Consider the following 17,110-nt stretch of genomic DNA (forward strand, 5'->3'; position numbering starts at 1 on the left):
GTGTTGTCCGTCCGTTCGACATGTTCAGACTGAGCCATAAACCATTTTGAATATTGACCAAATGTGTGGGTCTAGGTAAAAAATGTAATTTTCCTGAAAACTTTTAAAATGGATTTAGAGTGTTTTGGAAAAAAGCTCCTCAACTGTTCCTTTTGTCATAATTTCTTTAAATGAAAAAAGTCTTATTTGAACAGTTTGTCATGTGATCCTGTATTACCGCTATGGCCACTGCGCTAAAACACCCTTACAGCCGAGCACTGCTTCTGGGGGCTTGATTGATAGTTACTAGATTGGATCACTAGTCCTAACCTGGAGAGATATGAAAAGATTACAACAAGCAAAATACACACAAGGGCTGCTTTCAGATATTAGAGAAGTTCCTCTGACAGGGCCCCGCCCGCACACCAGAGTATGTATGCTTAAACCTTTTAAGATAACACATTTTTTTGACTATCATACATAGCCACTATTTTAGACAGGACAATGAATTGTCGGAAACATCTGTGTTATAGAAGTAATTCAGAAACTCCTGTTTTCGTCTATAACGAAAGCTTACAAAGATGACGGCCATTAATACGGTTTTATGGGACGTGTACAAAACATAATCATGCCAATGTAAGTGTGCTAATGAATGGATGTGTGCCAGTGTAACAGTCATCAATGTGAGCATCTCCTTTGATGCCTCATCGAGCAAAAGCTCTTAAACAAAATGTTTGAAGTGTCGGCCTGTGTAATAATGATTTATAATTCTCTTGAACTAATGCAAAATTTGCTGGTAAAATTTTTTTTAAATAAAAATAAATTGTGCCCGGAGGGTCAGGCCAAGATTCAAAAGAAGATCACCCAAGAGCAGCAAATGATTTAATAAGCCACCAGCTCCACTAGGGCATGGAGACGAGCAGAATAGAGAATTTCGAAGTGTGTCTAATTAACATCAGTTTATTACTATGTCAATCTCTTCGGCTAGAGCGTGAATGAGTGGAGGCTTTAGAAATGTAGCACTGCTTTGCTTAAATATACGGAATAACACTTAGCTGCTTCAGTTAATATGAAGGTCTTAACCCAACCTGCACACAGATAAAAAATATTTTTCTATGTTTCTATCTGGTCACAACTAGACAAAATCTGAATATCATTACAGCAGAGCTCTTTAGCTTTGTTAAAAAATCATTAAAAATAGAAAACAACTTCCAAGATTTTTTTCCTCACATTATTCCTCAAGGAACAAGTAAATTAATATTTGATATCACTTGCATCTATATGATTGCATAGTAATTATCTGAACCCAAATGCTTGACAAGCTTGGTATAATATAATTTGTAACATGTTAAATTTGCAGGCTAGACAATGTTGAATTCCTCAGACACCATTTTTCAATCTTATGTTGGTTTTTCATCATCTGCACCATGTCTAGAGAGACAAGACATGTCCCCAACAGAGGGGAGCAGATCCTAGAGAATTACAAGTAAAAGAAATGAGCAACAGGAGCAATTAACAGGTCTCATCTAACCTAGCTGTGGAAAACAGAATGGTTTCTTGTGTACTGCGTTATTTATCTCCCTCCGTCCTCTTAGTTTTTGGATGCAAAACATAAATAACCAGTAGACCTTGCCTTGGAGAACTTGCCATTCTCTCCTCCTACATGCCCAAATTATAAATGTGCTTTCATAAAAGCTTAAATAGCAGATTTTAATTTTAATAGTGGGGTTCTTCCAGTTTTGTTCTTCCAATAGTCTACTGGAATGTCTTTCCTATTAAGTGGTCCTTTTATCTTGGCAGCACAGCTATGGTGGTGTGAATTATAAGGATCTTGCAGCTTATGGTCTGGACATTAGGTCCATCGTACAGTCACCCACATGTTTCATAACATACTTGAGCACTGTAGGTAATTCATCCATGAAATCATAATTGAAATCACATTGAGATGTAAGAAGCTGCATTTAGAGCTTGACTGACCATCAACAACAGCAACAGGGTTGAAACGCCAATAGGCATGTACAAAGCCTGGGTCCTCCTGCTACCTGCCAGTGTTGGACTCATTACTCAGTCAAGTAGTAATATATTGATTATTATTCATTACTCATTTCAAAAGTAATTGCTTTACTTATTACTTGCTGAGAGCAAATCTGTTTTGCAATTTGTCATATTATCTTTTTGTTACACCCCCATAATTGCGTTAAATCTTATCCTGAAATATGACGATACGTTGTGTGAATTTGTAAAGATAACCATGTATCACTGATATCTAGTTATTTGATAAAACGGTGCTCAATTGCAGGAAAGGTTGATGATCTTTTTCTCAGCTATTTGATAGCAAAGATAAAAGGTTATGTCTAGATTGATAATTGAAAGACTTTTTTAAGCAATATTTGTAATGAGTGCATGAGCCATTGGCTCTTTCAGTACATGATCTATATCTATCCCGTAAGTTGATTTGCTGTCATACCTCAAAGAACGTGGGAGGGCAAAAACACTAAATCAGCCCACAACCTATTATTCAAAACTAATAGTTGTGTTAAAATAATCCAGATGAATGATTTAACATTGCACTTTTGAATTGTAAAGTGGTATACATTATTATGATGACACATTTGTTTGTTTCTTTTAACCCGCCCTTCCATTACATCTTTACTACTTGAGATTCCCTTGGCACCCTTTCCTCAGAGTACACTCATATTTACAATAAAGGGCTCCACGTCCATTTACATAAATATATATGTGTACCAATAGGGAGGCAGGAACAAAGTGGTAACAGAACCCCCAACAGTAAATGTACCATCCCCAAGTGCTTCTCCCTCTACGCCTTCATGTTAAATTCATGGTCCAGCAATGTGCACCGGACAGTACACACTGATGGTGGGTGTGCAACTCTCCTGAACCTGGTAATGATTTAACAGGAGAGCTCATTTGAAACGCCACATGTCAAATAAACCCCTTAGACGGTTATGCTGTACACAGGTAGTGTATTTAATTAAAGCAAATATCAAGATTAAACAAGAGGCAAACACCTTGGTGAAAATGCACAGACACAAAAAGCCCACAGAGAAACTTGGTCGATGTGTGTTTAGGTGGCGTATGGATAGTCATGGAGCATGTGTTTGCTCTGACCAAATACAACAAACCAAATGTATGTATTGCTAGTTAGACTATCATTTTGTAAAGAATTAACACGAGATCCATGTTGAATACTTATTATCCGTAAATTTAGTTGAAGTGTCTATTTTAATTTGTGTTTGTGTGCCCTGTCTGAGCAAAGAACTTTTGCAAGCTGTTCAAATTGTTACCAATAACATTTCCTAATTTTAGGCTGATTTAAGTAAACCCTACCGGAATCTTTCAATTGACAAAAACACGCACTGCGTTTAGTTGCAGGTTTGTCCAATAGCCAATATATTGCTGCAAAAAGCGTTCCTAACAATGCTTACAAATGTTATTTAAAATAATTTTGAGTGTCCTGCTCTGTTCCTCATCTCATAATACTACACTTTCATACTGGAACGAGTGCACATGGACAAGATGCTTCTGTAAGGATACTTATTGACTTCACTTTGCTGTGTGTTGAAAGAGATGTTTTTTTGACATCTTATCATTTTCTTCACGTCAATTCAAAAAAATATGTTAATTGAAAATATTATATCAAATGGAAAATAAATAAATAAATAATTTGGGGTATTTGCATTTGATTTTTTAACCAGATTATAATAATAAAGCAAATATCTACATGGAGAAGTATGCCTGATAACATTTCAAGTGCCCTTTCACATTCCAAGTAGAAATCCATAGATCATATTATGAGACAGCTGCAACGATACTGCCATAAAAAGCTACGCAAATCATATTCATTGAATTACACAAATTACAGATGTAGCTCAAAACCTCTGAAAACGTGATGATGAATCCCTTCTTTAACTTCTGACTGATAATTCATCAGACTACACTGCATGGCAAAGTATTGGGCTTGTGAAAAATGCATGAATTACTAATTAATGAGGCATTCTCGCAACATTTACATATTCATAAAGGTGTGTAATTCACATATGCATGAGAGAGCTGAGTGATAGCTTTGAGAGAATAACACATATTCCGAGAAAGAAACCTTTATTTGTTAAATTCTTCAAAAAGCTCAGGGAGCAGAGATGCTTTTAAAAAAACATTACGCATTTATTCTTCCCCACAGAAATGCAGTCAAACGCTTTGGGAGACAAATGCACTGAGGAGATGCAGTGATGTGAAACAGTATGCAAAATTACATTTTCTGAAATATTGTCCCATGTGGATTTTCAAAAGTTCATTTAGCAACCCAATGTTCCTAACAACTGTGTTGAGAAAATCCAATTTATTTACACAGACAGAAATATATCTTAAGTATCATCTCAGTTCAGAAAGGAAATATGCAATGCATCTAGACAAAAATAATCCATTACATGTATGCTTTTTTCTTTAATTATTTTTATTAAAATGAATCTGATGCTGAACATTTTCAGAGGTCACATATCACATTTATACTCCAAGTCGGTTACCCAGACGTTACATTCAGCAGTTCTTTGTTAACACACAGTTATGACCTCTCTTTGGTGTTAAATTGTAGTCTGAAATCTTTCTGATGCTTAGAATGATGATTCAATAATGACTCCTATTGTGATTTGTGGTCATTATTTACTTTTTCCAGGACAGTTAAAATGAACAAATAGCTTTGCCATGATGTCAGCCGTTTGGTGACAAACCATTTCAGTGAAGCAGGTCCAAAATGGTTTGGCCGGAGTTGAGGCCTGTCCCTGTCTGAAAGCGCCTCTCCATTGTTTCATGCCTCTCACAAGGGCTTTGTGAAAGCTGTCCCAGATATGGGTTGAAAAAAGCACAAATAACATTCAGATGGTTCCTAGGCTTTCCTCACAGCTATGTACTAAAGAATGACAAGTCCAACAAAACCATGTCGAGTTTTTCACCCTGTGCCATTGTCTTTCCACATTAACTCCAAGCTGGGCCTTTTCATCCAGGCCAGAGTTGTGTCAGGCCTACTCGGACATAGCCCAGCTCTAGCAGCAGGCTTGGCCAATTGAAAATACCATGCAGAGTCTGAATCACTCCTTTATTTCATTACAAAAAAATGGCTATTGTATGCATTGTAGAAAATGTTTAATGAGAAAGAAGACAGATTACCAGTAAGTATAGTCTCCGTGGCCAAGTGGACCCATCAATTTCAAAGTAAAATCCTTTGTGCTCCAGGGTGTTGTTTTAGCCAATAACAGGAAGTTATATTTCCCAAGGTCACACATTTTGAGGTAAAATAGAACAAAAAATGAATTAGCTAAACAAAGACTTGAGGTTTTAAATGAAAAAAGTTTAAAAAGGCAAAGCGAAAAAATTGAACAGGGCCTTAAATGTCTTCTTAAAAAGTGGGCAATTAAAATATTAACAGATTAACGAGAAATGAACTATTGCAGACACAGAACAAAAGAAAGTTAAAGTTAATTGAAGATGCAGTAAAGCTAACCACAAGGATTGCATTTTGGGATGCTTAAGTTTGAGTTTAACCTTGCAGGACTTTTGGAAGGCACTCCTGAGCATGAGGCGCAGGGTTTTGGCAGCTGCACAGGGAGCCTGGTGGGTCAGCCCTTCTCCGGGAGCTGCTACTCCACACTAATCTATTTTAAACCATCTGTGAAATTAGCAAGATTTCCTGAGTCCTTCACCTCCAAGGATTAAAACATGGCTAAGGGTCTGGGCTGTTCTTACATACTGTTCTGGTGTACATGTTTGATGACTCCTGAGATCAAATTCTTTTCTCTCACCTGTGCTAGAAATAGAAACAAACTGAATGTTACATGCAGGTAAAGAACATTGAAACATCTGGTTGAGGTGTTTTCTTTGTGGTGTCGAAATAGATAAAAAATGTTATTCAACATAATTTTAACTGATGGCTGAAAATCAGAAACATACACAGGTGTTACACGTCCCTACATGGAGTAACATCAGGGAGACCAAGTCCCAGCTGTTTAAAAGAGCCATACCTAGGCGCTGCAGTACCTCTGCCAAAGCCAGTACAATGAAGTCATGAGTCAAGTCTAATGAGAAAATCAGATAAATAGCAGCTGTTCTTGGGGAAATGGTGCTGTTTGACGGATTCACTGGGTGCAACTGCTGTAGCATTGAGCAGATCCAAATGAGTAAAATATTGTTCCAGTCGCCCCTCACTGCTCCCCTTCCCACCGGTGTTTAGTCATCAGAGTTGTGAAAAAGCAGCCCTGCAGCTACACGACAGAATTGCTGTATTAATTATTATCTGCTGTTCAAACATACACATCTTTGTAGAACAGTGACAGTTCATCCAAACAGGCCACAGCATTATTCCACGTAGATCAACGGACCCCCAATTATTCACCCTGACCCTAACACCAGCTCAAAGAAGATGACAAAAATGTTTCACGTATCACCAACTCAGCATTGTTAAAAAAGTCATGCACTCACTTGCACAATAATGCAAAGACAAATACACAAACCACAGAGGTTTTCTCCGTGCCATTAGTTGTCATGCAGGCTTGGAAAATGACTGTAAGATTTATTGTGCAGAGGTATACTTCTATTTTTCCATCTACCGCTGCAGAGTGCAAACACAGACATCTATTACAGACGCTGCTGTTAAACTGTGGCTTTCATACGCTCTTGGGAAGTTAGCATGCAGTACAATGGTAAAAGCAAAAGTGATTGATGAGGATGACAATTTAAACAATTTCCCCAAATGGCTTAAAAAAGACAGTAGTCCACAAACTCTTTGTTTTTTTTATTGATTTCCTTTTCACTACAGTTAACAGAGAGCTAGAAGACCACTTAAATGTATGCTGACTTGTAATGACACTGACTCAAATGTTGTTTGATATGTTTTACTACTTTCATCAAGAAAGACATTATTTAAAAGGGAAGCTGGCTGTAGAACTCATAATAATTATGATGATAATGAGGAATAGATGGCAGAGATCCAGAGTAGAATGATGGACATAGTCTGGGCTTACAACTCTCAAGATGACCTCTGGCACACACACACACACACACACACACACACACACACACACACACACACACACACACACACACACACACACACACACACACACACAGACACACAGACACACACACACACACACACACACACACACACACACACACACACACACACACACACACACTGAGTCTTTACCTCTGAATGTCTGCTTTCAGGAGGTCAAGGATCCTTAGGACGTCAGCACGTTCTGTCTTACCTCAAGGCATTATAAAGTTGATTCCCCAGATTCATTTTCTAAATAGCTAAAACAATATTTGATGCTGTGCTACCTTACAATGCTTTTTATTTGTATTTGTGTGTGCAAAATATAAATTTCAGGTTACAGGAACAGCTAGTTTCTAATATGCATCCACTTCGTCATGTTGACTCTCAGACTGGCACTCCTTCTGTGCTACGTTTCCTTTTCTGCATGTTTCCTTCATCCCAGTTAGCAATGCAGCTGCTACCAGTCAGGCCAGCTACTAATTGGTGGCCAGATTACTTACTGTTTGGGTTAGCCATTAGCTGACATACAACACTAAGGCGGTGCTCAGACAGACATTAGCAGTTAGAGTTTAAAACAAAAAAGCATCCCCATAGTTTATATCAAAGAGACAACTGCGCTGGCTCTGGTTTGTTTGTGCTTGTCCTGGGCCCTGTATCAGAAAGCAGGCTCAAGGTCAAAGATCAAAGACATAGAGACAGGATTGTAAGATCACAATCTGATCCAGTAATAATTCCGTTTGTGGTTTACAGGTTTTAATACAGTAGATTTAAATGTGAGACATTTATCTGGATCTTTGCTCAACAGCATTTAGCTTAATTTTAGATCCTTTAACAAATGTACTCAATTCAAACACAGTCACTGAAACGCTGTTAAAAAAGTTCAGACTGTATGCAAACTATTTAAAAACTCACTTTCAAACTACATTCTGCAGCTGCACCATGATCCTGTTTCATTGTTGCGACGGATCACATCACAAGTGATAGAGGGCATTGCACATAATAAAGAGATTGCACATAATGTGCTGTAAACATTTTAGTTGAACTGCTCGAAGAAAACTGACAGCTGTCCACACAGAGTGAAAAAAGGACATGCAGATTAAGATTTTATTCTGAGTCTTATTGAATATTTGAATGAGGGCAAAAAACACTGTTCAAAGAAATGACCAACCAACAGCGCATAAAGTGTTAACTTTGGATAGTCCTGAGTAAGGAACGAATATCCGACCAGGATTTTTATTCTTACATACTGTACAGTAATCTCAACTGTTTAAGCACTTTGATACAGACTGAATGAATCAGGAAATTAAACAGCATGTCTGGCTCTGTAAGAGGGAGGAGACACACAGAAACTCAGGGTTTGTTGAAATAAACCTGTCAGTGAGCAATTTAGGTTCACAGAGTCAGTTACCACAGTAACTGACCCAGATTTCCTGTCACCTTTCTTTCTGGAACCATACATTCCGAATTGAGTTTTCACTAATACTGCTTTCTTAAACAGGATCCTGGTGATCGGCACATATGGATGATGTGGTTGAATGTGTATAAGCATGCTGGATGTGTTTCCATCCACATCCTCTACAGCAGTGGAGCAATGCCGACACCACGCCATCCTTGTCATACACAACTCTCTCTATGATACTGTTGTAGCTGACTGGGAACCCACAGGCAGGTCTTCCAGCGCCGGTGTTTCATTTATGCTTACCATAGTGTGACTGACTTGCCAGTCTGCTTGTTGTGCTAACCTCAGCACCATGGCATCAGAGCCAGTCATAGCATCACGCTTGTTAAACTTACAGGGACGAACAGCAGCGCTCCTCCTCCTCCTCCTCATCAGTTAAACAGATTATCGGTGTATTTGCTCATATGCAGTCAAATAGAGATGTTGATGGGACAGAGGACTATGACACATGGGAGGGTCCGCCACTTTGCGTACAAGCAGATCTGTTTCTTCCAAAGAAAGGCCCTCGCTTCTGTAATTTCCCGAATCTACCATATAAATAGCAATTCGCTAGCTGCAGGCACACCTGGCATTTAAAGGGAATGGGAGATGACACTCTGATTGACTGACTGATTGGTTCCATTCATAAAACACGCCCATGATTTATGAAGAGACTAAATACAACCCTTTGACCCTATCACCTGCAAATATGTACTATATGTACTGATAATTCAGGCTACAATAAATTAGCAGTTGACTTTCTCTCTAGAATAGAAAAGTTTGCATTCTTCAGTGCTTTGTGTTTTATCAGATGATGTGTTTTTTAAAATATGGTCACATTGTACTAACAAGAAAGAAATGGTACAGAAATCATAGGGTTCCCACTCTTTTTAAGAAATCATTTTCTAGGACCTTTACCAAAGTCTTTCTATAAAATACAGCACAGCGCTTGCTCATGAAAGGTCATATAATTTACCCATAAGCCTAGTATTGATGGCTCCGGAAAATGTAGACTTGATGCAGAAAAGATTGTTGCAAGGCCGTTGACTGACATGGGAGCTGAAATGAAAAGGGAGCGTTTCGCTTAGCGTCTGGTAAACCTGCTTCAAAGTGTCGTACAGTGCGCTTTATCCTACCAACAAGTCGAGTTTCAAACTAAATATACAACTAGGTTTACATAGGCGAGTGAGACACTTAAACACAATTTTAAATTTCCAGGATATGAGGTAATTTTAATAAATTTCCAGGTGTATTTATGACCGGAGAAGTAGTCTCTGAAGTTCCAGGTTTTCCAGGACATTTGGGAACCCTGAAATTTATGAATATGTGGAGTTTTGTTTCACTGACGTGAAATATTCATCATGCACATTCCTCTTTCAGTGGGCTGTAAAATGTAAAACATCAGCCCTTGGAAACATGACGCAAAAAGTCTCAAGCAAGTGGTCTCCATCATGTTGCGATGACGTCATAAACAGGTCAAAGGGAATTAATAATAAAAGCAACAACTATTTATTTAAATTCACTGTGTATGCTCTCCAGCAACATTTACATTATGATAGCTTATATTAAATTAGATTATTTACCGTTTAAGGTACAATATAGAAAACCCTATCAGTTTATCATTGATCTTTAGGTATAAATAGGCATATTCCTTACCTTAAAAACAATAAATTTGTGTTTTTAAATTCCAACAAACAAACAATGAATTATTTCATTTAAATTTTTGTTTGCTTATAGACAATTCTAGATATTTATACTAATATGCATAACTGACCTGTAACTGTATGAAAAAATTCAATGTGATAAAAAAAGATTTTAATAATGTAATTTAAGATGACAATGTAAGGAAACTGTAAGGATGTACAATATTGAGCAATCTGCTTTTAGGTGTCGTGTGATGGGGAAACATCTCAAAATGGAATAAAATAAGCAGACATCCTTTGATTTATACTTTCCCCTCACCTCGGTTTTCTCATACTGCAGAAAAACACCTAAAAAAGAAGAAATAACACGGCAAACGCCTTCATAATGAAAGTAATCACTCAAATCTTAAAACAAAAGGTCTCTTTAATTCGTAAGTGTCAACAGCAGTACAAAAGATGGAGTGATGGGAGAGGTTTTCTGTAACACAATTTCTGTCTCTTTTACAGAAAAGGAAATTCTTGAGGTAAATGATCTTAAACAGGCAGTTATTCATCCCACTGTTGCATTGTTACAATGGACTGAGACATACAGAAAACGGTGTTACATTATAATATGCCTGAATTGATCCTGTGGGGATAATTTAATCATATACAGTACACACATTTCTACGGTGCTTAGATGCACCCAAATGTGTCACTCATTGGTTTGCTTTTACTTGATATAGTGTATTAATACTACCAAAGCCGAGGAGACTGCTCTCCATACACACCACTGTAAAATTATTCACCTTAAGTTTACCTCACGTCAATACTGCACATGGAAACCAAAGACTTGCTGGTGTACACTTTGAAGCCAAGCAAAATAAAACAAACATTAAAAAAATTAACATTTTCATTTTTTTTCTTTTTTCGCAATAATACCCCTAGCAAATAATCAACCTTTTGTACTGTATAAAGAAGAATGTGAACACAAATGTGATGGCAACATTTTTTTTTTAAGTTGAATTAAAAACTTTACATTGGACTGTACAAGATCTTATGATAAACTATTTACATATTCAGACATAAACTTTTTTGAAGCAGCAACAGACACTATGTATTTCATTTTCTCTAATAACACCCAAACAATACTTGCCATGGGCCTAGGTACCTGCCAGGAGAAAAAAAAAATCTACGCAGATAAATGTATCAGGTTGCCAGCAATTTCAAACAACGGCTCCAGTGATAGAAGAGCCACACACAGTGTTGCTTGAGAGACAACTCTAAAAAGCAAAGTACCAAAGACAACTCTAAATGTTGCCCCGAACAACAAATTTTACACTTCTGAACAGCAGCTAGCATGTCAGTCCAGCATGTCAGTGAATTGTGCTGATTAAATTAACACAGAGAACATTCCCACCAAAAACATCACAAAGGTCAGACAGAAAAAAATAAATCAAATTACAGTAAGTAATGTTGAAACAGCATAAAATCTTTTGTCTTCAAAACCATTGCAAGTGGATTAAGAGAACACAATTGTGAGGGCTACATTTGCAGATGGCTGGATAGTCATGAACATTTATAATTGGCAACATACAAAAAGATGACGAGAGAATTAACCAAGATGAATGCACAAAGTTGGTGCATTTTGCCACATTAAAACAAATAAATATTTGCACGCTCCCACCAACAACAAAAAAAAATAATCTAAAAACATCACGTGTTTGAAACAATCATTCATGGAAAAACACCTTTCTTTATTATGGTAATGTAAATGCAAGCCAAATGCATGCAGATATTTTTTAGCATGGTATCAGCTCCTCATAAGAAATTTGCCGCTTAGTATGAGTGCTGTAATAAACAAAACACAAGTGAAGATATACAGCATACATTTTGGATCGTGTCATGATTGGAAACAAATTATCGAATAATTATTTTACATCAAGTGCTTGTTGTTTAAAACGAATACATTATTTGTAATGACTCCTCTATGTTAACAAGTCTGATGAGTATACGTTTTATTTCTGATGGTTTTTGAATAGTCCAGGGAAGATTATTAAAAACATAAGTGAGCGAGGTGCTTCTCTCAGGTCCAATACTGCTCTCTTCCAATAAACGGAAACAATTCAGCATCTACATGAGGTACAGTGACTTGTCAGGTTTTACAAACATGAAACCATGTACACAAATGAAACATAAAAAATAAAATAGAACAGCCAAATACATAACTTATACTTCACTAATGAACAAAAATATATTTCCTATGTTATATTTACAATAAAATCTGGATGAGATGGTGAATTCACTGAAAAACATTTTTTGCTCCAATTCGTCTTTTTTTTTTGTTTTTTTTCTTCCTGATTGTCCATGTTGTTGTTCTACTGACAGTTTTAGAGCCAGCTGTGGCTAATAATAAATACAATATGTCGATATTCTACAGTTTCAAATACAATATACAATGCACTGACGTCTGAAGTCTGGTGTGTGACAGCTAACCAAGCCTGCTGTTGAATTCTCTGCTCACTTTCTTGTGCCGAGTCTCTCCCCTAGGCAGCCCTGAAGCTTAAACAAAGTGTTCATTCATCACATGAGTCTTTGCATAAATAAACAAAATAAGTAGACAAAAAAAATTACTCAAATCTGGCAACTGTGAGAGCAAACCCACTTGAGTCCAACTGGGGAATTTTGTTCATTCATGGTGTTTTTTTTTTCCTCAAACAGCTTCACATTAATCAGAATTGATAAAAATACAATTTATATCCAGTGCTTATAACACTTATGAAACATTGTCTCCTCATGAGTTCTTGTCTTTTTTTTCTTTTCTTGCTATATAAGCACAGTCAAGTTTAAGTTCCATGAAGAGTCTTTTTTTTTTAACTACCAGCCAACTACAGCAGTATGGCATGGTCATGAAAATATTTACAATCACATACAAATCAATTTAACCACCAGCAAACAGGAGCAAACAGCGTAAAAATGCCAAACAGGTTGACTTGAAGGGAAATCACCTTGGATTTGTTTGCAAGAGAGCATCCTTTAAATGGTTTTGTACCTCAAAATGAGAACAATGTAGAAAATAGTTGAAGGAAAAATAAAACTATGAATTATGAATGGTGTGGTTGAAAAAACAATGAACAGGACTTAATATAAACGCTTCCAAAAGTACAAACGCATAAGCCAGCATTGACAAGAATACAGAAGATATGAGTAAGAGATATATAGAGCCATCTGTACCAATTAGAGCTAGGAGAAATATGCAGTGACCAGCAGTGGAGATCTTGACCAGAGCCGGTGACCAGCCATTCAGATCCTTCAAACAGCTCTGTGCTCTTCCTGAAATAGACAGGTTCAAGGGCAAAAAAGGGGAATAGCTGGACTCATGCATTAATAATGCTGTATTTCAGATGATACCCAGTCGTCAGTCATTTTAATAATCCCCCACAGCTTGATGTACTTGTTCCATCTGCTCGCCAGTGCCTGGTGATTGGGCCAGTGTGGGGAGCCCTGTTGAGGCCTTACTACCAGCACTTTGATGGAGAGCACAATGAGGGACACACACCCCATTTTTTATTGTTTCCTATCCCTCCCTGGTGTTTTGTCCTTCTCTGAGCCAGATGGCGCCCCCTGGGTGCTGAGGTTGCCACGGGCAGGGGTCAGAGCAGGGCATGGCAGGGAGGGGAGCCACTTAGACCTTCTGCCCTGTAAAGAGGATCTGAGTCTCAACATCAAGGCCTCGCTTTATCTAGCTGCAATCTCTAGAAGGTCACCACTTGTCAGCTTTTTTGCTGAAATTAGGATGGAGACTTTGTGCCCCTTGTTTCCGAGTCATTGCATGTTGTCCTGTTTTAAATGCAAGAGTTAAGTTCTGCTAAGCTGGTAAGATTATTTAGAAATAACAACATAAGGCTCAAGGGTGACAGAATGAGATTTGTATAAGTGCACTAATGCAAAAATCAATTTTAAGTTACCCCCATCATATGACGAGGTCATTTAAGAAACATATTTAGCCTTTCTCTCAGTTTATAAATATCCTCATAGTCTGTCACTCCTCTTAAGACTAGGGTAGTAATCAACTCAGTGCATCAACCCGATGGCCTTGCTCTGCTTTAAGACTTCTTAGTGTCAATTTAAGATTTACAATGTCTAAAAAGAATTACGATTGGAAAAAACGGAAGTTCTAAGACGTAAGACTTTAAACTTGCCGTCCAAATGGGGCTAAAGCGTTTAACAGAACGGACTGTAGCTACACATTGTACAACATCAATTTCAGATTGTAATGCCCCCAAAGCTGCCTTTCACTGCTGTTCCAATCCCACAGATTGGAGGCATTTGGCCCTTTAGCATTCTGGCCTGATTTCAATCAGTCTGATTAAGAATGTGGTGATTCAGACTGGGTTGCAGAGCTGGAAATGAGTTAAGGACGCCACTGTGCTCTATGTGGACTGGGATGAGGAAATGAAAGGGCTGGCCGTTTTCATTGATGATCACTGCATTGGGCTCCCTGGAGAACAGCTAGCATCACTAGCTACCACCCAAAGATGTCACACTCTTTAACCTCCTGCAGAGCTTGCTGCCTCCAAGTTCCTGAGTTTCATTTTTTTATTTTGTTAGGGTAAATTAAAGAAAGACTGGATAATGAAGCTGCATTAAGAGATCAAGAGATTGTCTAAGACTCACAAAGCCTCTCCCAAAAGACTTTACAGATTTTAGAAACAACTTGAAATGTTTGGCACTTCTGCACTAGATTATGCAGTTTGTGTAATAACAATAACAAAAACACAAATAATAGTTATAATAGTAATAATAATAAAAATACTAATAATAATAATAATTTGAAATTTCCATTTGTATTAAGTTTGAGCTATTTTATACTGGTAATAATTAGTTATTGATTAAAAACATTCACAAGCTGTTGGCTGGCACACTATACCTGAGTGAGAATATTATCCCCATCTTGAACAGAGGAAAACAAGGTAAATGACTAAGAATTATATGTTCATATCAAATGTTCAATTTCAAGTTCTGTCTTTTGTTCTAGGCAATGATCTAATTGTGTAAATGTCCATGATCACAATGAAAAAATTAACAATGACATTTAAAAAAACAAAAACAAAAACAAAACACAACCAAACCGCTTCACACACTTGAAGAAACACTTAAGACCAAATAGCTTTTGATTCTGATAGAGCCACATCTGCATGCTGGCTCCTAAATGATATATCATCATTATTATTATTACTATTTTTTTTTTTTTTTTTTTACATTTTTAAACCTTTGTGGTGTAGTTTTGTTTTCTTTTGCTCTTTCAATCCCTCAGATCAAACCAGCCCTCTGGACATCCTCCTGTATGAGTGTTATGTCTGCATTGGCCTCTTCTATTAAAGAGGTCTCAGTTGGCGCTGACTGGCTCTTGTGTGTCATTTTCACTACTATAGTCTGATTTGGGCTCATCCTCAAAATCTTCGTACATGTCCATCTCATCCTCGCCATTGACCGGCACAGTGTTTTTTGCCATGGTATTGGGCTCCAGCTTCATGTTGTAGGTGCTCTGAATGACAGGAATGGATGGCTCGGGACTCGCTGAGGCACTCGAGCACTCTGATGTCATCTGCGGTGAGGGTGTGGTGGTCGCCATGGTGATGGCCCCAGGATAGACCATACTTGCGCTGGTGGTGATGGGAATCTGTGGTGGCTGTCTGGATTTAGGAGAAAGTGAAAAAAATTAAGATTTCTCTCTCCTGATTTAGTTTAATACCAAGCTTTTTCCGGCATTGTTGGCCAAAACCGGCCAAAGTTTAGCTCATACGTAGGAGATACTAACTCGTACGTACCAGACAGTATCTCTTAGGTCTTGGCCAACAATACCCCCAATAAAGTTTTTTTTCATCTTGCCTTTCAGGGCTTACATAGGTTAGTCTAAACAAAAAGAGAATGTATATATGTATGTGTGTGTGTGTGTGTGTGCACGTGCATTTAGAGCTGCAGAAAATGTTCTTTTTTATGTGGTGGTTATTATACTATATGAACCTATCAGATTGCTTGATTAGAGCTACCTGGTTTATACATATTTTTTTTCTGCATTGAAAATGAGATGGTTGGATTAGGGGTTTCCCACAGCAATCCAACATAAGCCAGCAGCTCTGCGAAAATGATTTGGAAAAAGAGAAGTTCTCCTGACAGCTCCCGTCTTGAGCTGTTCAGAAACACTACCCAGTTTAATGGTGACATAAAACCAATACATGGTTAGTGCTGCTCTTGTCTGCTGTTGCGCTGGATGATTGATACTCCAGCCGTTGAAGCTTATGACTGACATGGGAACACCTGGAGAAGGGTTCTCCTGCTAACCACACACAGTATATTAAAGTGTTAAGCATCAGACTGCTGCCCTCCAGGCTTCTGTAAGTCTATACTTAAAGCTTAAATCCTGTAATAATGTCTGCACTTCCAGCTCTATTGGCAGACTGCTGTTGTCTAAAATTATTAAATCACAGCTATTGAAAAACACTCTATTTTAATGTGGATATCAGGCCCTTGTCTTTAGACCAATACAGTAGAGGTTCACTCAACACTCACTTTTGGAAGAGGGGCTCACACATTGTATGAGAAGAAGCTTTAAACATGTGAAAAGCTATCGTCCAGTTTGTCTGTGTGTTGGTGTGGTTAGTTTATGAGATTTGCGCACCTACCCCACAGTAAAGAACTGCCTCATCTCTTGTCGCCGTGAGCGCATCATCTGCTTGTACTCTCCAATGCGGAGTTTTTTTCCGTCAATAATGCAGGTCCTCTTAGGCCGTGGCTTGTACTTGTAGTTTGGGTATTTCTCTAGGTGTTGCTTACTCAGACGGGCCTGCTCCTCGTAATATGGCTGCTTGTCCTGGTTAGTCATGGACTTCCACCGAGAACCTACACAGAACAGTAGATGCAGATGTCAGTATTTGAACTGAAAAAGTAGTTTTAATAACTGATAGTGATTGTAATATGTAAGCATATAGAGTCAGGGAAATA

At 37.9% G+C, this 17,110-nt stretch overlaps 1 protein-coding gene across 3 annotated transcripts in view; it reads right to left on the bottom strand.

The window, feature by feature from the left end:
* Window positions 1–10,587: 10,587 nt before the first annotated feature.
* sox6 (SRY-box transcription factor 6) overlaps window positions 10,588–17,110 on the bottom strand; it is a 136,260-nt gene continuing 129,737 nt past the window's right edge. For all 3 annotated transcript variants that reach the window (XM_083918205.1, XM_083918203.1, XM_083918204.1), the window contains exons 16-17: window positions 16,792–17,008; window positions 10,588–15,801 (exon numbers count right to left, since the gene is read on the bottom strand). In XM_083918205.1, coding sequence (XP_083774331.1) covers window positions 15,495–15,801; window positions 16,792–17,008 — 524 coding nt within the window. In that variant the 3' untranslated portion in view covers window positions 10,588–15,494. The remainder of the gene's footprint in view (window positions 15,802–16,791; window positions 17,009–17,110) is intronic.

Source organism: Echiichthys vipera, assembly GCF_963691815.1.
Source record: "Echiichthys vipera genome assembly, chromosome: 1".
Taxonomy (NCBI): domain Eukaryota; kingdom Metazoa; phylum Chordata; class Actinopteri; order Perciformes; family Trachinidae; genus Echiichthys; species Echiichthys vipera.